The sequence below is a fragment of the Salvelinus namaycush genome, chromosome 25 (genome assembly GCF_016432855.1).
Source record: "Salvelinus namaycush isolate Seneca chromosome 25, SaNama_1.0, whole genome shotgun sequence".
Classification (NCBI taxonomy): domain Eukaryota; kingdom Metazoa; phylum Chordata; class Actinopteri; order Salmoniformes; family Salmonidae; genus Salvelinus; species Salvelinus namaycush.
In genome coordinates this window covers 11,545,144-11,567,621 of record NC_052331.1, presented here as the reverse complement: position 1 = coordinate 11,567,621, position 22,478 = coordinate 11,545,144, and the positions used below count along the sequence as shown (strand labels likewise).

General features: G+C 42.1%; 1 protein-coding gene across 1 annotated transcript; it reads right to left on the bottom strand.

Annotated features, from left to right (window-relative positions):
- Nucleotides 1–512: 512 nt before the first annotated feature.
- On the bottom strand, nucleotides 513–18,865 carry LOC120020040 (phospholipid phosphatase 3-like). The gene is made up of 6 exons (XM_038963472.1): nucleotides 18,382–18,865; nucleotides 7,556–7,713; nucleotides 3,497–3,777; nucleotides 3,192–3,249; nucleotides 2,878–3,054; nucleotides 513–1,569 (listed from the first exon to the last, which is right to left on the bottom strand). Exons 1-6 carry the CDS (start codon nucleotides 18,521–18,523, stop codon nucleotides 1,441–1,443), a joined length of 945 nt encoding a protein of 314 aa, XP_038819400.1. The 5' UTR covers nucleotides 18,524–18,865; the 3' UTR covers nucleotides 513–1,440.
- Nucleotides 18,866–22,478: the final 3,613 nt, after the last annotated feature.

The following is a 22,478-nucleotide window of genomic DNA, read 5'->3' as shown; positions in this document are numbered from 1 at the left end:
TGTCATTTCACTGAATGACTTTTGTCAATCACTGCTTATTTAAGCAGCACTTACACAATTACACAGGTATCGACACGTCAACATTCATAGTGGATATTTCATGAAAACGTAGGTAAAGGATATTGTACATAATTCTATGATACAAAAATGTTCTTTACATTACAAAAATAAAACAGATATTGCTGTTTGGTTGCAATGACATGGTAGGACAGAGCATACTATAGTGTCACAGGGAAGGGGTTCTTTTTTCTGAAGTTGGCACAGTTTATGTGAATCACTAGAAAATGTATCACAAAGCTAGTCTATGAAAATATAATTCCACAGATTTCCTGTTTTTAATATAAACGTCTGTTGAAGCAGCCTTACGTTCCCGGTCTTTAACCTGAAGCATTTAGGAACACGAACACACACACGAACACACGAACACACGAACACACACACACACACACACACACACACACACACACACACACACACACACACACACACACACACACACACACACACACACACACACACACACACACACACACACGACGTTCAGATACTTGCACACTGACAGACACACACATATACACACACTCTGGCCTAATACTCTGACCTAATACTTGTGAGCAGTCATCTGGCACACACAGTCACTTCATTACAGGGCTCAGTGGAGGCTCGTCCCAACCAGCAAAAAGAGGCCCACATCCCTCTCTCTGTAGTCTCCATCTACAGTGTATATATTTCTATACAAACTACATTTCAGGAGACCTAAACGCTGGTTTTAATACAAAGATTTACAGAAAAGCTTCACTTCAGTTCATTCAAGTGGTGACAATTAAATAAAGTATTGAGTTTGGATATAGTGCTATAGCTCGAACTTAAAACGAAGGTTATTTATAAAAGAAAAAACATCCTTCCTGTAATCAAGGAATTTGTTCCTGTTCATGAGTTTGTATCTCATATGCACAAAGTATGTGTGTGAATGGTATTATTAGCCAGTCTCCATGGTGCCTGAAGCCAAGCAGACATTATCACGTTCCACAGCTGTTCGTTTCCTTCTCTCCTTCCTTCATGATTCTGTCTGTGAAACTTCCTTGTCTGCAGATCCAGATAAAGTTAATCTGCAAAGCACCAGGTTTGATGTAGAGATCTTGGGTAATTAAAGCAAAATATGAATTCTCTCCCCACACTCTTCCACATTCACATGTCAGATGAGATGGTGAGAAACATGGATGTTGCTGGCTGTTCAAACGGCGTGTGTGTATTGTTTGTGTCTCTCCTCTTCTTTCCAAAGTAAGTTCTCCATAGCTCATTATTTCTCTGTGCCTTGCAGACATGTCAGTTGGCAGTCTTGCTGCTTTGGTTGTTTAACATATCCAGTACAGACCAGTAGGTGAAATAAGGGATGTTTAAAACCTACAGCGGAAGGTAGCTGTACTCTAGTGGTCTCTACTATGCCATGGTGATGTGGTTGCTCCTCTCTCTGATGTCTGCCGTGGGGTTGTTGGGGTTCTTTAATGGTGTCACTGGTAGAGCTGAACTTCTGCCTTTGGGCTTGAACAGGTCAGATACGAAAAACACCTGAGGGATTGGAAAGAAGAAGGGAAAAAAAGGTCAATATTGTCAATAATAAATTATATAGTAAAAACAGGTCAGACATGTTAATGATACAGACTGCATAACTGCATTATACATGCAGTACTATACCATTTTTTACAGTGCTTTCGTAAAGTATTCAGACCCCTTGACTTTTTCAATATTTTGTTATTCTAAAATTGATTAAATAAATAAAAAATCCTCATCTAGACACCTAATAGCAAAGGGAAAACAGATTTTTTGAAATCTTTGCAAATGTATTAAAATAAAAAACAGAAATAACTTATTTACATAAGTATTCAGACCCTTTGTTATGAGACATAAAATTGAGCTCATGTGCATCCTGTTCCCATTGATCATCCTTGAGATGTTTCTACAACTTGATTGGAGTCCCCCTATGGATGTCACACCCTGATCTGTTTCACCTGTCTTGTGCTTGTCTCCACCCCCACCAGGTGTCTCCTATTTTCCATTATCCCCTATGTATTATACCTGCGTTTTCTGTCTGTTGCCAGTTCGTCTTGTCTCGTCAAGTCGTCCCAGCGTGTTTTTCCTTCTTTCTAGTTTGTGATCTAGTCTTCCCAGTTCCGACCTGTTTTTGCCTGCCCTGACCCTGAGCCTTTATACGCCTGTCTGACTCTTATTAGGATTACGGATCTCTGCCTGTCCAGGCCCTGCCATTTGCCTACCCCTTGTATGTAATACATCTGAGACTTCAACCATCTGCCTCCTGTGTCTGCATCTGGGTCTCATCCTGTGTCGTTATAGTGGTAAAATCACTTGATTGGACAACATTTGGAAAGGCACACACCTGTCTATATACAGTTGAAGTCGGAAGTTTACATACACCTTAGCCAGATACATTTCAACTCAGAGACCTGAAAATAGCTGTGTAGTGACGCTCCCCATCCAACCTGACAGGGGTTGAGAAGATCTGCAGAGAAGAATGGGAGAAACTCCCCAAATACAGCTGTGCCAAGCTTGCAGCGTCATACCCAAGAAGACTCGAGGCTGTAATCGCTACCAAACATTTCTAAAAACCTGTTTTTACTTTGTCATTATGGGGTACTGTGTGTAGATTGATGAGGGAAGAAAACTATTTAATACATTTTAAAATAAGGCTGTAACGTAACAAAATGTGGAAAAAGTCAAGGGGTCTGAATACTTTCCAAATGCACTGTATATGCAGTACTATATCTAGTAAATCATAGCTATAGTACATACTATGCATTATATGCAGTAAAGTACTATGTAGTTATGGGGACATAGTAAACACTAAGTCCAAATACTCACTATGCTGTAGGCCACCAGGGCTCCCTGTGCGAATCCAGCCAGGACATCGGTGGGGTGGTGCTTGTGGTCGGAGACGCGGGACAGGCCGGTGTAGAAGGACATCATGATGAGGGTGAACTGGGTCAGGGGGCGCAGGAGACGGGCTCCACGCCAGGTGAACCTGGACTGCAGGTAGAACTGGGAGATTGGGAGAGATGGGTAATGAATCAACACAGGGCGACAGCTAGAGTGTGTGTGTACATGTGTGTTTGTGTGTTTGTGTGTGTGTGTGTGTGTGTGTGTGTGTGAGGTTAAGACACATGACAGTAACTCACCACCAAATACAGCATGGTGTACATTGAAAAGGACGCATGGCCAGAGAAGAACGACTTCCTGAAAAGGAGAAATCAAATGTTGTTACTATAGCAATTAGAAGATTACTGCACAGGTAAGACCAATGCAATGCCTTTCGCCTGAATATTGAACAAAGCATTCACTTTGTATGAAATCAAATATCCGGTACCACTTCAAACGAAACATAACTTATAGGCTACGTTTCTTTATAGAGCACTCATAAAGTCTTCATAAACACCACATAGATGCTTCACAATCACAATGGAGTAATATCAGAGTAATGTACCTGGCTTCCTGGACTTTGCTCTCGGGTCCATTACACTGGTAGTCTGTGATGTAGCCCAAAGAACAGTTGATGGTGGACCAGTCGGGCCTACACACGTCCAGGAAGTGGGGTCGCATGCGGCCCACCGATACCTTGGCAATGTCCGTGAACGATTGACTGACTGCGCAGCCAAAGATGAACACGCCCACCTGCTTGTAGAGGGCGGAGATGTAGGGGTTCCCCACGAAGGACTTAGAGCCCTCGTTCAGGTAGTAGATCATGTAGCTCTCACCAATGATGATCTGATGGGGGAAGGAACAAGGAGAGGATACAGTCATGTCATCTACAGCACAAAGATGGCCACTGTGGCAGTCAAATGGGGATTGGTGGAACCGGAGTCTACAGCGGCCATCTTTACAGATGACATGACTATATCTCTTAGAGATGATGATCTGGCAAGAGGGATAAAGGAGAGGATACAGTCATGCAGAAGTAGAAATACACATCTCTATATGTACTGTATATATGGCTCAGCAGTCATGTCATCTACAAGGATGGCCACTGAAATCATATTGTTACTGTAATGTAGTTCCTAATTACTGTCAGAGTAAATATCAGTAATTCATTGTTTCATTGTTGTTAATATGTCTCATTTCAACAAAACGGAATTGCTTATTCATTTCCTTAATGATAGAGTATGATAGAGTATCAGACATCTGGTTTTCCAATATATATTTGGAATTCAGTTAAACACATCAGTAAAACAGCAGAGACTGATCAGAGAGTATAGAGCGACAATACTAGGAGTAATCAGAGTATAATATTACAACGACACTATGAGCTGAAGGAAAAAATACTTACATCAAAGACTTTCAAATATTTGACTTTATTTTGGAGGAAATAGGTCAATCAAAAACACTCCAAACCTAACCCTTGGTTAGCACCACTAATATCAAAAACACTCCAAACCTAACCCTTGGTTAGCACCGCTAATATCAAAAACACTCCAAACCTAACCCTTGGTTAGCAGCGCTAATATCAAAAACACTCCAAACCTAACCCTTGGTTAGCAGCGCTAATATCAAAAACACTCCAAACCTAACCCTTGGTTAGCAGCGCTAATATCAAAAACACTCCAAACCTAACCCTTGGTTAGCAGCGCTAATATCAAAAACACTCCAAACCTAACCCTTGGTTAGCACCGCTAATATCAAAAACACTCCAAACCTAACCCTTGGTTAGCACCGCTAATATCAAAAACACTCCAAACCTAACCCTTGGTTAGCACCACTAATATCAAAAACACTCCAAACCTAACCCTTGGTTAGCACCGCTAATATCAAAAACACTCCAAACCTAACCCTTGGTTAGCACCGCTAATATCAAAAACACTCCAAACCTAACCCTTGGTTAGCACCGCTAATATCAAAAACACTCCAAACCTAACCCTTGGTTAGCACCGCTAATATCAAAAACACTCCAAACCTAACCCTTGGTTAGCACCACTAATATCAAAAACACTCCAAACCTAACCCTTGGTTAGCACCACTAATATAAAAAACACTCCAAACCTAACCCTTGGTTAGCACCACTAATATCAAAAACACTCCAAACCTAACCCTTGGTTAGCACCACTAATATCAAAAACACTCCAAACCCAACCCTTGGTTAGCACCACTAATATCAAAAACAAATTGCATAACGTTCAGTGTAACTATGTGAGGGTGAGTGAGTATGTGAGTTGTGGAAGGCACATGCAGAGGTTTTCAGTAAGTGGGTAAATAAACAAACGTATAAAACCGATGATTGACGTGCCGGACATACTTAGGGCCGGGGGACGTGGACCGGACTCCAATAACTCACTACAGCTGTTCAAGCTCGAATGCCTTTCCCTTCCCCACCCCCCTCTAGTCCACCTCCTGGCCACAGATAAATGGGAGAGAGGGAGTGAGTGAGGAGAGAAGGAGAAAGAGCTTGAGGTTTTATAGAGGGAGGGAGTGAGAAGAAGAGGAGGGAGGGAGAGTGAAGAGAGGGAGGGAGAAAAAGAGTGAGGGAGAGAAGGAGGGAGGGACGGAGAGAGTCAATGGGGAGAGACAAAGAGAGGGGCAGAGTGAGAGAGGGAGGAAAAGAGCAAGGGAGAAATGAGAGGGAATGAAAAGGGAGAGAGAAAGGGAGGGATAGCGAGGGGGAGGGCAGGGGCAGTACTTCTGGTTTCAACCAGGAGAAACGCTGAGCTAGGCGTCATGTCAGATGTTTTGGTGGCCAGACTCTACCAGAGCAGACACACATTGGGGGCACGTTTGTTTTCCACTGCGCCGGCTCACTCGTTTTCGCAGGGCTCTGATTTCACAAGGGGATGTCTGGGTGTTTTCTTGTTAGCATCTCGGTTTCATTGAGAAATTCTTGTCATGGCAGAAAAACATCTAATTTCGATAAAAACACATTTGGGGGAAGGTCCTACAGGGAGATTGTACAAGCTGATAACATGTCTGTTTTTCTTTTTTAATTTCTCTCTCGCCACCATGGAGCCCTTTAGAGCCTGGTTGATCCAACCCAGCTGCTTCATGGGAGAGAAAAGAACACATCTGTTTCTCATTGTGTAAGAACTGAGAATATATCAACTATGTGAATGAATGAAACAGCTTTGTATTAACTTTGTGTAACTGTTAAAGTTGTAACCTCAGAGATATTCAAAGCGGGGAAGAGGTTGTCTCGTGCCTTGTCTCATAAATGTCTAGTCGTCACACAAATTATACAATTATAAAATGTTAACTCCAACACTCCCAGAGTAGTTTTTGTTGTTGTTGCAGAGATTTATTTGAAGCCCCTTGGTCTATGGGGGAACATGGAATTTAGCATCACATTCAGAAGAAGAAAAATGGGCCTATAGCTCTTCTCCTGTGCCATCCACCACATGTCTAGCCCTGTGAATTACAGTGTTTGTAATTGTCAAGTCAATAATACATATATTGACTTCATTGATATGTTGTCTTTATGTTGACAAAAGTCATATTGAATTGTGTTTGGTTGACAATGCAACCCAATCTCAACATTTAAAGGAGATGTATCTATTGATTGGATAGTTTCATCTCAGGCACTTTAATCCTATTCTTGAACTATTATTTTTGGTTTAGTTGGAGCTAACAATCAAACATCGCATTTGTTAACTTGTCTACAAGTTAATAAGCTATTTACTATATTGCAAAAGTGATATTTAATTGTGTTTGGTGTGCAATGCAACCAAATATATTTTGTGCTACTGACTTAGTCTGGCTTTAGTTCCAGGTTCTCAAGAAATGTATAATTCATATGTTGGCTTTTCCGTCTGCATCTCAACCAAAAATCTAAGTTAAAGAATAGGACTAAATCAAATCACTTTATTTAAAAGTCTACTTAACTTAGATTTTGAAAAATATATGGCAAATATAAATCCAAAATGGATGGTGTTAAGAGATAGATGGGAGGGGTTGAATGGAGCTGAAGGGTGGGACTAATAACAAGATAACCAATGTAAAACATACGGGGTCTGTAAAATGTATATAGGTTCAGAAATGTTGTTAAATAGCACAGTTACAAATAGAAATCAAACTGGATGGACATCAGAAATAGAGGAAGGCTAGGACTAAAAACAAACAAAATATAACTATTGTAAAATAGATTGTGTCTGTAAAATATGTATAGTATGTATGTATGTATAGAATTATGGTTAATAGCATAGTGATAACACATTGGGAATTCAACAAACCTCTGGCTGTCTTTTTGAGTGGGTGAATAAAATCTCACTGATCAACGTCTCAACCAAATATTACCCAAATGTCCATGTTGAAATGACGCCCAGTGGGAACCCCACAACTGCCAGGACAGTGGGCAGCGTGCTGTATATTTTAGTAGACACACAGTACAGTGAGTGTTGATGCTGCTGCACATTGCTGAGGTGGAAAGTGAGATGAACATAGCCTGAGTTACAGATCTGTTTGTGCTGACTTGCCAACTCCTATGGCAACTCATATACATATGAGTTGGCAAGACAGCATAAACTGATCTGGGACTCAGGCAAATTAGTGAGGTATAGTGACTTACAGAAAGGATGGTGATAAGAATGCCAGCAGCAGAAAGCACAGCGTCGCTTATGGTGTCTCCGTGTTTGGCCGGGTACTTGATGGACTCATCGTTGCAGTAAAAGCCTCGGCGGTAGGGCTGTACAGCACTAGTTTCTATGATCAGGAAAGGCAGGCCGGCTATGTACACACAGCAGTGGTGAGGCAGAGAGAGAGAGAGAGAGAGAGAGAGAGAGGGAGAGGGATACATGAAGAGAGAGAGATATAGGAGAGAGGGTCAATAAGGGGCTCCTAAAGGAGTGTCCACAGGTAGATGGCACAGCGATGGCTGGACAGGGAACATGGGGGTCTCACTTTTCACTCACATCTTTCCAGACTTGTTGTCTTCACTCAGATAGTTCTCAACCTAAAACCAATTACTAGGAAATAGTGGTTTAATTCAGTATTGATGAGCCGTGTAGGAGTTCATTTTGTACCAATAGGGTTTGTATACTAGCCTTGGTGCCTGTCTGTTTCAACAACTGTGGTTGTCATACCAACATGTTTGGATTTTTTTTATAGACAAACCGACACCAAGGCTAATCCCATACCACTTCTAGGTTTATGAATGCAATCAATTGAATGTAGATCACCAACTGCTACATTTGTGAGGTGGCCTCGGCATATAGCCACATTCAGTGAATCACTGGATGGAGTGAATCAGAGTCCCCTGGATGTGTTTCCTGTCCCTCCTGCTGCTGAACCATGCTAAAGATTTACGGAGATGATGGGCACAGGGAACCCCACAACTCCCAGGACAGCGGTGGGCAGAGTGCTGTTCTTATAGGACAGGCTGATGCTGCTGTCATTGCAGAACAAGCCCCTCCAGTGGGGTGTGATGGGAAACTTGTGCAGAAAGACAGCAAGGAGCATCACTGCATGTAATCTGTAATCTGCCCAAGTAATCTGACTGGCATACAAACATACACACATCACACACACAACCTGTATTTTTGTAGTTAACCCACAACACCCACACACAGCTCTGGCAAGAACGAACAAACAAACACAGAAAGACACACCCACACACTTACCTGGGGCACTTACCTGGAAGGTGACTGTTATGCAGTTCTCATCATAACAACATTGATAAACGCTCTCGTCACCCAAATCTCAGCTGATAACATGTTATATTCATGTAATATCATGATACAGTGCTCAAAATTGGCCATGGACCTGTAGCATGTTCAGTTTGAGGGAAATATGTAGGCTACAGCAAATAATCTACCGAATATCCATTGAAGTGATACAGCCTCTATTTCTTTACCATCAGATAACACTGATGTCCATAATATATCTGCAGTAATTGTGGAATGATAGTGTTTCATAGTATTACTTACCCGCCAGTGTTGTGATTGGCTGTAATATTCACCTATTGATTTCTCCCGCCGGAGCGGCATCTGTTGTCAAAATGGTGTTCTGACTTTGTGGCTGTGTTATCTAGTGGAAATCACTCTGTCATTTCCTGATTGCTAAAATGTTAACCTTTTCAGTTTATGCATTGAATAGTGTACTGTAGGGAATCAGAATTGTAGCACAACCAGGATAAGACAGAGCCCTTTCCACTAGATAAAACAGCCACAAAGTCAGAACAGCTTTCCCATGTTGACAACAGATGCCACCCCGGCAGGAGAAATCAATAGGTGAGTAATACTGTGAAACACTATCATTCCACTATTACTGCAGCTATATTATGGACATTTTCTGAATTCACAATGCAAAAATAAAAATAAAACCGTATGCGTAGCACCTTTACAGGGAAAATTTCTGTATCAACAGTCCCAAAATGAAAAAAAAAACTACCAAAATATTGTTTTTGGGGTGGATTTTCCCTTTTATGACAGCAACTCCCGAAAAATCAAATAAACAAAATGAAGTGCACTGACTTGGCAGCCAAGAAAGGGAATAATCTGTCATTGTTAGAATCTGTATCGTCCATCATACTATGAATAACCAACATCAAACAGGGGCAGCTAGTACTAAAAGGGCTGAACAATATCCATCGCAGATAACTGATGTGGAAGGCTGAGACAAATGTGACTGAAGGGTGTTTTCGTCCAATCGAATTAGTGTATTTCACCACTTTTAGATAAGAGGTAAAACCACTTATCTAAAAAAATAACAACAAACATATTGCATGAGAAAATATAATGCAGTCCAAGAGGACCAGTCATTTCCCTGAACTGGAGAGGAACTTTTACAGATAAAGGGGAAAAGTAGTACCCAGGAGAGGACTCTCCAACCCCCTGACAGAATTGGAAAACTTACTCTCTCGATCACATCCAAGTGGACCTTTAACTGATGTTTGAAGCTTTGAAGTGAACCCCTTGAATAATTTTGAAATGTATGAATACAAAGAAAGTCAAACATTTGCTCTCTCTCGCTCTCATCCATCCCTACCCCCTTTTCTCTCTGGGTAAAGGCTGAGGATGGGGTGAGGGTTGGGAGGAAGAGGTCAAACTGGGGGTGCTGGCCTGGGTCCTGGAGAGCTGAGGCAGGGGTTTGATGTCTTCAAACCCAAATGTCAGCACACTCCTTAGTGTGTTTGGCTCCCCTCGCCCTGCTCCAAGCTGCCTGGGCTTTGAAAGCCCAGCTGGGAGAGGCTCACGTTACAGGCCAGTCTCTCTGCCTGATGGGAACCCCAGACCAGACCCTAACCACTCCTCCACTGGCCTCCCTCCCTCAAATCCAAGATTCAACAGTATTCACATTATTACCATTACTGTTTTTACTATTTATTTTCAAGCCATTTGAAGCTTGGGGTTTTCAGCGATGTTAGAGCTCTAGTAGAGAGAAAACACACTTTAAGTACCGCCCGATCTTAACTGTGATCTGTCAGGCTTTTTCATTGCCCTTATGATGGGAGGAAATCAGCAGGCATTCCTCTCACAGCACAGTGCTTGGCAGCTTAGTGCTGCTGCTTGCTGATGTAGGGCAATGGAAAGAAAAGAGGGCCCTGGCCGCTGGGCTCAACACTGCTATGAATGTGAAAAGCATTAATCCCGGTGTTTTGACCTCCCTGACTGCCTTTATGCACATTAACAGATCCAAGACTCAGGTGGGCCAGAGAGTACAAAAGAGAGGAAGTTAAATACAAGTAAAAGATGGCTGACTCTCTCTTTCTCAACTCATTAAGGAACAGAAATGCCAGTCAGGTCCTGACCCCTAACAGGTGACAGAAACAAACATGGAGTGAGTAATTTAAGATGTTACCAAGTCTGTTCTTCCCATGATTCAGCTGTGTTGTCTTGCCTCCGAGGCCCTCCACACACCCCATGCCACCAGACAGTGCAGCATCAGCATTCTTCAAGGCATCTTGGGATTTCCCGTCTTCCTCCCTTCCCGCTTCGCACAAGCAAAGGGAAAACCAGTGCCCCACTAGTTGCCAACAACAACATCAGCCAAGAGGCATACTTCTAATGTATTAGCTACACTGACGCAAAGAAAACATAAAGCACTCCCTAATTGAAAATGGCATGAGTGAGCATGTAGGATTTTCTTTTACCAATATCAAAAGGGTGGTTTATTTCCCATGTGGCTTTTATATCATCGTAGCGATCCCTATAAAGCCCCAGGAAGGTATAACCAAACAACTTCCTGGAAGTGATGAGTAAGTACTCAAACACCTGTCTGCTTTGCTTTCTCTCATGGAAAAATTGGAAGCGAGAAACATTTACCTTGAGCTTATTGGATTATAACAATTCTTAAGCATGCCCATAGGATTAATTAGAGAGTTTCAGTTTGGGGCTTCAATTCCACTATGGAAACCACAATCAATGTCTGGGACAGGCAAATGGCAGCTTGCATTAAATTAATTAAATTCCAGCATATTTTGGGGCATTTCACATAACACCAGTTGCTGTAGCTAAAATAAACAGATACACATTTTCCACTTGCTGCCATTGCTCTCCCACTGACATAGAAATGTAGACTGCATGTGTGAGGGAGTTGTGCTGCTGTATACACAGATGCAGTTGTGTTTTTACTTGTACCCTTGTGTGCATGGCAGTCAAGAGCCCCCACACAAACTACTCCCTGTCTGTCTGTCTGGTCGTGGTGCGGTGCGGTGGCCAAACCCTATTCCTATGCTCTCCTTGTTCCACTGGCTACTGAGAGAGAGGAGAAGAGGGGAAAAGATCACATTTGCGTTGAATTGTGGTTTGCCAAAAATATTGGTGAAATGCTTAAAGAATCTGAGCTCCATGTAGTCTCAACATGTTACCGATTAAATAAAACAATAAAAAGCCAAAATAGAAATCCCTGTAAAAGTGTTTCCCCCCCCCATTTGTCTCATTGAATAGTTAGTGATGTTTAACAGTCACACTATAGCTGATTAAGCCCCCTTGAGCTTTCTGATGAGCTACAGCCAGGCAGCAGCAAATGGGGACATTATAAGGTGATTAGAAAACGTAAAACCCCACCTGCAACGACTTACTGTTCAACTAACCCCATTTAGTTACACACTTAACCCAGGGTTCAGCCTTGCACTGGGCCAGTGTTGGCCAAAACACGGTTGATTCAGTTCAATCTACAGGGAATAAAGCTAAAGTTTGGTTACACTTTACAATAGCCAAGTACCTCAATTCCACAATGATTTCATCCATGTATTTGAGCGCAGACTAGACTTTTTTTTAAATTAACCTCTGACTCCTTCGAGTCGCTATGCAGTCGATACTTAAAAAATTGTAATTTCTTAACCCTTACCGTGTACCTCTGTTTGTCCTTTGTTGTTGCGTGCCTTTCTTTGTTTATTGAAATCCATACTTTTTAATAAAACGTTAATCAAATACAACTACAGACAGTTTCCTCATTGCTGTTGCTCTAAGATGCTCTAAGATGTGCCAATTGAATCTCAACAAAGATAGTGGTTGTATTTGATTACCTTTTTTTGTATGGGATGACAGGCCGTCATTGTAAATAAGAATTTGTTCTTAATTGACTCACCTGGATAAAAAAAAGGTTAAGTAAAAAAATAGCGACTCGAACGACTAAAAAACTCTAGCCAGCGCTCAACTCCGTGGATGAAATCATTGTGGAGTTGAGGCACTTGGCTAACTTTATAATAGTTTTGAATGAATAAGCCATTATAAATACTTTACAAATGCTTTATAAATTATACTTGTTAATTAATAGGATTATGAAGTGTTACCTAAAGTCCTGCCTGTTTAAACTAATGCTATTTTGGCTATGATAGTCTTGGGGTATTGAAGCACTGAGACCAGGTCTGGACTCCGGCCTGGTCCTATAGTGTATGTATGTGCTGTAGCCAACTCTTTTATTGGTATGACAATAATACGACAACAATAAAAGTGTTGGTTACAGCACATATAGTATGGGACCAGGCCAGAGCCTTATTGAGATATTGAGATCTAAATATAAAACTCTGGATAGGCTACTGAGATTTGGGTCTGTAATCGTAAACTGTCTCTGAGTAGGAGTGCTGTTCTAGGATCAGGTCCCTCCTGTCCGTATAATCTTATTCATTATCATCTAAAAGGCTAAACTGATCTTATATCAGCACTCGTACTCTGAGACACTTTATGAATATGGGCCCTGATTGTAAACTGAGAGGAAAGTTCTTCTAGTCGGGAGATGCTGGAACTCCAGTCAGAGTCACAGTGAGAATGGAAGCTGGCTTGGCCAGTAATTGCAAGTGTGCTTCCACCATTTCCTCCTTGCGGTCACTCCCCTCAAACCACATCTTTAGACAGCTAAACACTGTTAGTTTGTTGACAGGCGTTTTCTGTGGGCAGGTACAAACACAGAGTGGGCAAAACTTACCCTCCGCCTCGTCAGAAAAAAAATATATATTTATGCATTTGCAGGGCAATAGAGAGACGGAGAAGTTTGTTGACAGAACCTCTACTGACCCGTGATAACCTTATCAGAGACTATTTCAAACAAACAGTTGTGGGGTAAGAAGTGGCCATAGATGTCCCATTGTAAACAGTCAACTCAAGTCAGTGACCCTGTAGAACTTGAATACATACGTCTTCACCCCAGACTAGTAAATTCCACCTCTTTTCCACCTTCATGTATTATACATTTCAACAGGTCAAAGGATTAATACTTTCAAACTGTCAAGGGATAAAAAATTACTAGTCTCTGAAATGCATACAAAATCACATCACATATTATTTATTTGTCACATACACTAAGGCGGTGTATGTGTAGGGGGCCTCCTGACTGGCGCAGCAGTCGAAGGCACTGCATTGCAGTGCTAGAGGTGTCACTACAGACCCAGGTTCGATCCCGGGCTGTATCACAACCAGCCGTGATCGGGAGTCCCATAGGACGGCGCACAATTGGTCCAGCGTCTTCCGGGTTAGGGGAGGGTTTGGCTGAGGGGGCTTTACAAGTAGGCTGTCATTGTAAATAAGAATTTTGTTCTTAACTTACTTTTTTTTTCTCCGGGGCTATACATTTGGGTGAGTTTTTTTCTCACCTGAGTAGCCTCGTTTCACTGCCAAAACCAAAATGTAAACATCTAGTGTTCAGCGAAATAACAACACAATGTCAAATACAGGTAGCCTAGTCAAATAATTAACATCCAATCATATTAACCGTTACTCTCTTGCGGGAATTCCACTAACAGTCCATATGTAGCCAAACGTAGCTGCTGCTCATTCCATTTGCTCGAAAATTGATGAATGGTTAAAAAAAGTAAGGCCTGCATCCATAGAGACAAATACCAGCACTACTGGTTGTACTGCTACTACCAGCAGTACTACACCTTCACCTGTCGACGACACAAGTTGTTCTGCTTCCACGAGCATATCCAATGCTAGCATCAGTAATTCTACATTTGTTGTTAGCCCAGCTAGCATGGACACTGACAGTTGTGAATATGATGCAGCCGAAGAGCTACTGCTCCCTTACCCGGGAAAGCACTGAACAACAGACAGGGGCGTTGGACAACCGAAGAGGCGCAAATATGATGAGAACTAAGATCGAATCATACTACACAGGCTCTGACGCTCGTCGGATGTGGCAGGGCTTGCTTCAAGTTCCTTGGTGTCCACATCACCAACAAACTAACATGGTCCAAGCACACCAAGACAGTTGTGAAGAGCACGACAAAACCTATTCCCCCTCAGGAGACTGAAAAGATTTGGCATGGGTCCTCAGCTCCTCAAAAGGTTCTACAGCTGCACCATTGAGAGCATCCTGACTGGTTGCATCACTGCCTGGTATGGCAACTGCCCGGCCTCCGACTGCAAGGCACTATAGAGGGTAGTGCGAATGGCCCAGTACATCACTGGGGCCAAGCTTCCTGCCATCCAGGACCTCTATACCAGGCGGTGTCAGAGGAAGGCCCTAAACATTGTCAAAGACTCCAGCCACCCTAGTCATAGACTGTTCTCTCTGCTACCGCACGGCAAGTGGTACCGGAGTGCCAAGTCTAGGTCCAAGAGGCTTCTAAACAGCTTCTACCCCCAAGCCATAAGAATCCTGAACATCTAATCAAATGGCTACCCAGACTATTTGCATTGCCCCCCTCTTTACACCGCTGGTACTCTCAATAACTCTACCTACATTTACATACTACCTCAACTAACCGGTGCCCCCGCACATTGACTCTGTACCGGTACATCCCTGTATATAGCCTTGCTATTGTTGTTTTACTGTTGCTCTTTAATTACGTGTTACATTTATCTCTTATTCTTATCCATATTTTTTAAAACTGCATTGTTGGTTGGGGGCTCATATGTAAGCATTTCACTGTAAGGTCTACTGAACACCTCCCTCTGCAACTGGATCCTGGACTTCGTGACAGGCCGCCCCCAGGTGGTGAGGGTACCTCACCTGTTGTATTCGGCGCATGTGACTAATAAAATTTGATTTGAGCTACATTGATTTGGAGTTCACTTATATTGTGAGTACTGACTGTGTAACTACTCCTCAGTGTGTTATATGTGCAAAAGTACTATCTCACAACTCGATGAAACCTTCACTCTTGCGCAGACATTCAGGAACAAATAACCCACAGGAGTTTTTTGAGCGAGAATTAAGATGACTTTCGAGTAGTAAGGCATGTATAAAAGCAACAGATACCATTAATAAGAAGGGGCTAGAAGTGTCTTATATGGTGAGCTACCGAGTGGCTAGGACAGGCAAGCCCCATACTATTGTGGAGGACTTAATTCTTCCTGCTGCCGTGGATATGGCTGGGACAATGCTGGGGGAAAAGGCCCAAAAAACTATACAGACAATGCCTTCATCAAACAACACCGTTTCACGATGCATCAGTGAAATGGCAGGAGATGTTTTGAAACAATTACTGCTTCGCATACAAGCCAGTGAATTCTATGCGTTACAGCTGTTTGAGTCAACAGACGTGGCAGGCCTGGCACAGCTCCTACTATATGTCCGTTATGTTTATGGGGGTCAATTAAGGAAGACATCCTCTTCTGTAAACCACTGGAAACCAGGACGACAGGTGGAGATATTTTTAAAGTGCTGGACAGCTTAGTGACATCAAATGGACTTTGGTGGTCAAGATGTGTTGGTATCTGTACTGATGGCGCAAAAGCCATGACAGGGAGACATAATGGAGTGGTAACGCGTGTCCAAGCAGTTGCTCCCGACGCCATTTGGGTAAACAGCAGCAACCACCGAGAGACTCTTGCTGCCAAGGGAATGTCTGACAGCTTGAAAGACGTTTTGAACACTACAGTGAAAATGGTTAACTTTGTTAAAGCAAGGCCCCTGAACTCTCGTGTATTTTCTGCATTATACAATTGTAATGCTTTTACAACATACAGAAGTACGCTGGTTATCAAGGGGCAAAGTATTGACAACCTTTTTTGAATTGCAAGACGAGCTTAAAGTTTTCTTTACTGACCATAATTTTCACTTGTCTGACCGCTTGCATGATGACGAGTTTCTTACACGACTGGCCTATCTGGGTGATGTTTTTTCTCACCTGAATGATCTGAATCTAGGATTACAGGGACTCTCCGCAACTATATTCAATGTGCGGAACAAAACTGAGGCTATGATTAAGAAGTTGGAGCTCTTCTCTGTCTGCATTAACAAGGACAACACACAGGTCTTTCCATCATTGTATGATTGTTCGTGTACAAATGAACTCAAGCTGACGGACCATGTCAAATGTGATATAGTGAAGCACCTGAGTGAGCTGGGTGCGTAATTACGCAGGTACTTTCCCGAAAAGGACGACACAAACAACTGGATTCGTTATCCCGTTCATGCCCTGCCTCCAGTCCACTTACCGATAAATAAAGAGCAAAATGATTGATTATTATTATTATTTGTGCCTGGTCCTATAAGAGCTCTTTGTCATTTACCACGAGCCGGGTTGTGAGAAAAACTCACACTCTTTCTTATGTTTAATAAATGTATCGTATCGTGTGTGTGTGGCAGGCTCACAATGATGGCAAAAAAACAACATTTCAGAGTGCGCTGACCCTGGTGCTAGAGGGGGCACGCAGCTGGAGGTTGAACGTTTGAAGGGATACGGGACTATAAAACGTTTGGGAACCACTGCTGTATATCATCACAATATATAATGTAGTTGTGTTAAGTCACCAGCAGACCAAAGACTATTAGACCTTGGACCAGAATACTTATTAGGGTCTTTGAAATTGATGTCTTTCTTGGAATGACTCATTCAGTCACCCTTGAAACTATTTGACAGTTCACCGCCCTAGTGATTCTGAGTCTGGTGAGGAATCACTCACTCTAAGCTCAGTCAAAGAGTAAGAGAAACAGAAATAGAGAGAGAGAGAGAGAGAGAGAGAGAGAGAGAGAGAAAGAGACAGAGAGAGAGACAGAGAGAGAGACAGAGAGAGAGAGAGAGAGAGAAAGACAGAGAGAGAGAGAGAGAGAGAGAGAGACAGAGAGAGAGACAGAGAGAGAGAGAGAGAGAGAGACAGAGAGAGAGAGAGAGAGAGAGAGAGAGAGAGAGATGGTGCTCAGTACATTAGCTGAACATATGGCTGACCTTCTCACCACTTTCCTTTAATTACACACACACACACACCACACTCACACATACACACACCAAATATATTATGCCAGATGTCACTTCAAGAGAATTCCTGGCTTGATTGCCAGTGTGGGATGTGAGGCATTATGGAAAATATTAAAACAGGCCAAATGAGTGCAACAGGAATGGGCGGACACCAAAGAAATATAGCCCTCTTGGAGCAATTGATCAATTGGCTTTTCCCCTTTGCCAGCAGAATATATTGCTGTACTGTGGGCGTGGGGGTTCACTGGGAACTCTGGCAAAATATTGTCATGATAAATTCTTGTCTTTCTGAGGAGGAACATCTTTTCAACTATTTTTGCTGTCTTGTATTAAAAATGGACTAAGGATGAAATGGAACAAGGAGTCAACAGAAAATGACAATAAAAAGAAGAAAACAACGAAATGTAAAAGGAAATTAAACAAACCCTTGAATCATCTTTATGTTGACTGACATTGCTCTGATATTGGATTGTTTGGATTAATTATTATTATTATTATTAGACGGACATTTGCATGAGTAGTTTCTGCCCTTGACATAATGATAGCATGAACACTCTAGCTCATCCATGATTATAATAAATAAACCAACGTGTCATATAACATTATGATGCTGTGTTAATCAACATGAATAAAATAATAAATAAAAACACAATACAACAAACATACCATAACAGGTAACCAGATTTTATGCAAATGTAAAACTGTGGCCTATTTATATAAGAAAAATGTACTGCAATGTCAGACAATGTGACCTAATAATATAGCCTAATTTCTTGTCATATCTATAGAATGAAAAGGCCAGAAACACTCACCTAAAAACAAGCAGAAGAGATCCACGCCGACCAGGAACTTTTTCCTGCTGTTGTCTTTACTGTTGTTGTTATTCAGGGAAGAACTTCCTCCGTTCCTTGTCTCTGGTGCCATTGTCTTCTCATATATTAAACAGCGTTGCATTTATAGGCCACTTAAATGATTTTCCGAATAAACAAGTAAAGAGTGGCGAAGTTGCAGCTGCAGTCGCGTTAAATTCTCGTAAATTGAACTAGAAAGCGAAGCGGAGTGAGTTCTATAGTTAGTTTACCATCGGCTGAGAGATGATTCTGAATATTTTTCCATATATTGTGCTGATAAATTCAATTGAGATGTAACGATTGCCTTTAAGTTAACTGCAAGGGTTTATTTCGTTCCCGTGTATTCTGCTCACTCACCCTGTGACTTTCGTTGTTGACTGTTGAGCAATTTCTTAGTTACTTCTAATAATCATTGAGGAGCACCGAAGTTTAGTTGCGCTCCCACCTCCCGTGTCCGCCTCCTAAATAGACCCACCTCCCGCTATAGTCCGGGGCCTTAGCTTTAAAAAAAAAGAAAAAAAAAGATGAAACTATAAGGAGGCGGATACAAGCATGACATTTGGTAGAGATGCTCTTTGGGATGTTTAAATTTATATTAGAAGGGGTGGCCAAAACATTGGGGAATGGCACTCCTATTATTTTATTTTTCTACATAATCCAATATGGCCACCAAAACAGAATCAGGTTTTGGAAAGGTGATATTACTGTTGAATTTTTGTTGCCATATATAATACAAAATATTGTGTGTTTGTGAGTAGTGGACCAGCCTTTTACAATATTCCATGATATTTCATAAGCAACCAGCCTAAAGTGGCAGAAATGTCCTGGAAACACCAGAAATCAATCTGGAAGCTAAACCACTCAAATTGTGTTGAACTACTACATGAATCACCCCAACAAATGTATTTAAAAAGGTTAAAAACACCATGTTATCAAACTTACAAATTGCCAACACACCCTAGGAGTTACATTATGTAGCTCATTTATTGAGAACATGGTAATTTACTCTGAATATGACCTACAATTTATGTAATATCATCTTGATATGAAACCATTATGCTGATTTGTAAAGGTGATATTACTGTTTATTTTTGTTGCCATATATAATAAATATATAGTGTATTTGTGAGTAGTGGACCAGTCTTCCACAATATGCCATGATATTTCATAAGCAACCTGCCTGAAGTGGCAAAAACGTCCTGCCTGAAGTGGCAGAATTGGCCCGGGAAACACCAGAAATCTACCTGTAAACCACTCGAATGACCTTAAAAACATGTTATCAAGCTTCAAAATTGCCAACACATACTAGGAGTTACATTATGTAGCTAATTTATTGAGACCATGGGCAATAATAGTCAACATATAATATTCATTTTAGCTAGCTACACAGCTAACAAAAGGAAGTCCCGAGGGAAAATGGTAAGGGACCAACAGGGAACGTTGCGCTAGGATGTCCCCTATTAGTTGGGAAGCTAGCTGGGAAATTCCAACCATTTTGTAAATACCAATACTAGCCTATATTACATAGCTAGCTATCTAGCAAGCAACTAACCAAAAATTCACCCAATGGAAAATGTTGCTAGTTCCAACCTGTGGGAAATAAGTTTTTAATACACAAAGTAGATCAACCTGCTGGGCTAGCTGGCCATCTAAACAAAACATTTTCTCAATCCTGCCCATAACCCTGTGATGGCTTTCAACAAACCACTGTTTTCTCTTGCAAAGTTTGGTGGACTGCACATAGAGATGGGCCTAAGGCACACAATAGGAGAGCTTGTGGATGGCTCAGATTGGACAGCTGCCTTGTGTGATGCTGGGGTGACAAAGTCAGGTACAACAGACTCATTCTTGAAGGTAGCACACTTGACTAAAACCAGGGAAAGTCATCAAGTTACTTTGCCTTCATTGTCAAAACTCTTTTAAGATGCTTGGCTGTTGGAGTTCACATGCACTTCTTTTGTTACATGGAAAGTTTCAAGTTTGAATGTCACATGCACAAGGACAGTGAAATGTGTTTCTTGCAAGCTCTAAACCCAACAATGCAAAGCTTACATTTCTCAAAGTATTGCCATACAGGACTTTGCTGCTGTTGCTTGGCTTTCTCTGCAATTTTTTCAAAGTCAATGACGATGAGGTAGTGGGGGAGAGTCGACTCCAAAATAATTGATTCCTCGACTTCTGGTGTCGACTTCCATTTCTGAGTGTCAAGATTTAATTCCGCAAGCAATCGACTCCTAAGTTTGAGTATTTTTGTAACGGAGACTAATTATTTGCCTACTTCCGAGAACACAAACAATCATCTGTCATAGGGAGCTAGCGAGGGACGGAGAGAGAGTGGAGGGGCACAATATAGGCAGGTCATCCACCAGGCAGGCAGAGTCAGAATCGTGCACTGTATCTCGTAATGGAATGCTCTATCTTACAATTTCTTGGCTTGCAATGTCTCGCAACTTCCGTAAAGCGGGGCCTATTATAAATGAATAGGCTAAAATATTCTACACACAACAGACTGAAGACTGAACACACACTCGCATTATTAGTGAAGAGAAAGAGCAGGAGAGACAGCGTGAGGAAGAGAGAGGAGTGGGCAGGCAGAAAGAATGTCTTTCTAATCTGTTTCTCGCAATGTCTTGTCTTGCATGCTTCCCAAATTCACCAAACTAGCCTAAAGTTCTCCCCTTCCTCTCTAGTTTTATTAAAATGACTTTCCCCATTTATAGATTACCGTCTTGTTAAGCAATAACAAGGAAAATAATGTTTTCTGATAATTGTACTGTTTTTAAAATTTTGTGGGGGAAAAGAGATTTTTCGGTTCTGGATTTTTCTTAACGTTAAGGATCCCAACTTCGTTTAAACGTTTGAATGTGTAAACATTCCCACCCCTAGTGGAAAGGAACACATCCATTCATCAGAACATTAACACCAGGCCCCCAGGGTCCGATCTGGAGCGTAAAGTCATGAGCTCTGCTGAGCTCTGCTGGTCGGCTACTGCGTAGCAACCTAGTGGTGCCAAAAGCCCTGGTCTGCCCTAGAAAGACTATGTAAATTACGATAACCCCCCCCCAAAAAAAATGTGGGCTCTAAAATGTGTTTATCATGATCAAGTTCGATCCCCACTGTGAATACTTTTAAAGTTTGCTACACATTAAGATACTTAATTAAATAATGATCCATTCTGACTACAACAGTTGTCATCACACAGGACCACGTGCTGACACAGACCAATCACGGCCGGCAGGCTACGGGGAAGATCGCGCCCTCATGTACTCTCTTTGTACGTGCACCAAAGGGGGTGTAGTGTGTTATCCAGATGAGAGCACGAAGTCAACGAGCCTGTGGTTGACTCGCTCAGGCAGGATGCAAACGACTACATTGACCATCATTCTATGCTCCTGATTCCTGCATACAAGAAAAAACAAAATTAGGAAGCGTCAATAAAAAAGGGGTCAGATGAAGCAGATGCTAAGCTACAGGACTGTTTTGCTAGCACAGACTGGAATATGTTCCGGGATTCTTCCGATATAATTGAGGAGTACACCACATCAGTCACTGGCTTCATCAATAAGTGCATCGATGACGTCATCCCCACAGTGACTGTACGTACATACCCCAACCAGAAGCCATGGATTACAGGCAACATCCGCACTGAGCTAAAGGGTAGAGCTGCCGCTTTCAAGGAGCGGAACTCTAACCCGGAAGCTTATAGAAATCCCGCTATGCCCTCCGACGAACCATCAAACCGGCAAAGCGTCAATACAGGACTAAGTTCGAATCGTACTACCCCCGGCTCCGACGCGCGTCGGGTGTGGCAGGGCTTGCAAACTATTACAGACTACAATGGGAAGCACAGCCGCGAGCTGCCCAGTGACACAAGTCTACCAGATGAGCTAAATTACTTCTATGCTCGCTAACACTGAAACATGCATGAGAGCATCAGCTGTTCCGGACGACTGTGTGATCACGCTCTCCGCAGCCGATGTGAGTAAGACCTTTAAACAGGTCAACATTCACATTCACCGCAGGGCCAGACAGATTACCAGGACATGTACTCCGAGCAT

What these genes read in the sequence shown, in the direction of transcription:
- LOC120020040 (XM_038963472.1), bottom strand. Translation starts at nt 18,523, where the DNA reads ATGCAACGCTGTTTAATATATGAGAAGACAATGGCACCAGAGACAAGG. An exon ending in TCTCTTCTGCTTGTTTTTAG is followed by an intron (nt 7,714 to 18,381) that starts GTGAGTGTTTCT and finishes GTGTGTACATAG; the next exon opens with CCGGCCTGCCTTTCCTGATC. An exon ending in ACACCATGCTGTATTTGGTG is followed by an intron (nt 3,055 to 3,191) that starts GTGAGTTACTGT and finishes CCAATCTCCCAG; the next exon opens with TTCTACCTGCAGTCCAGGTT.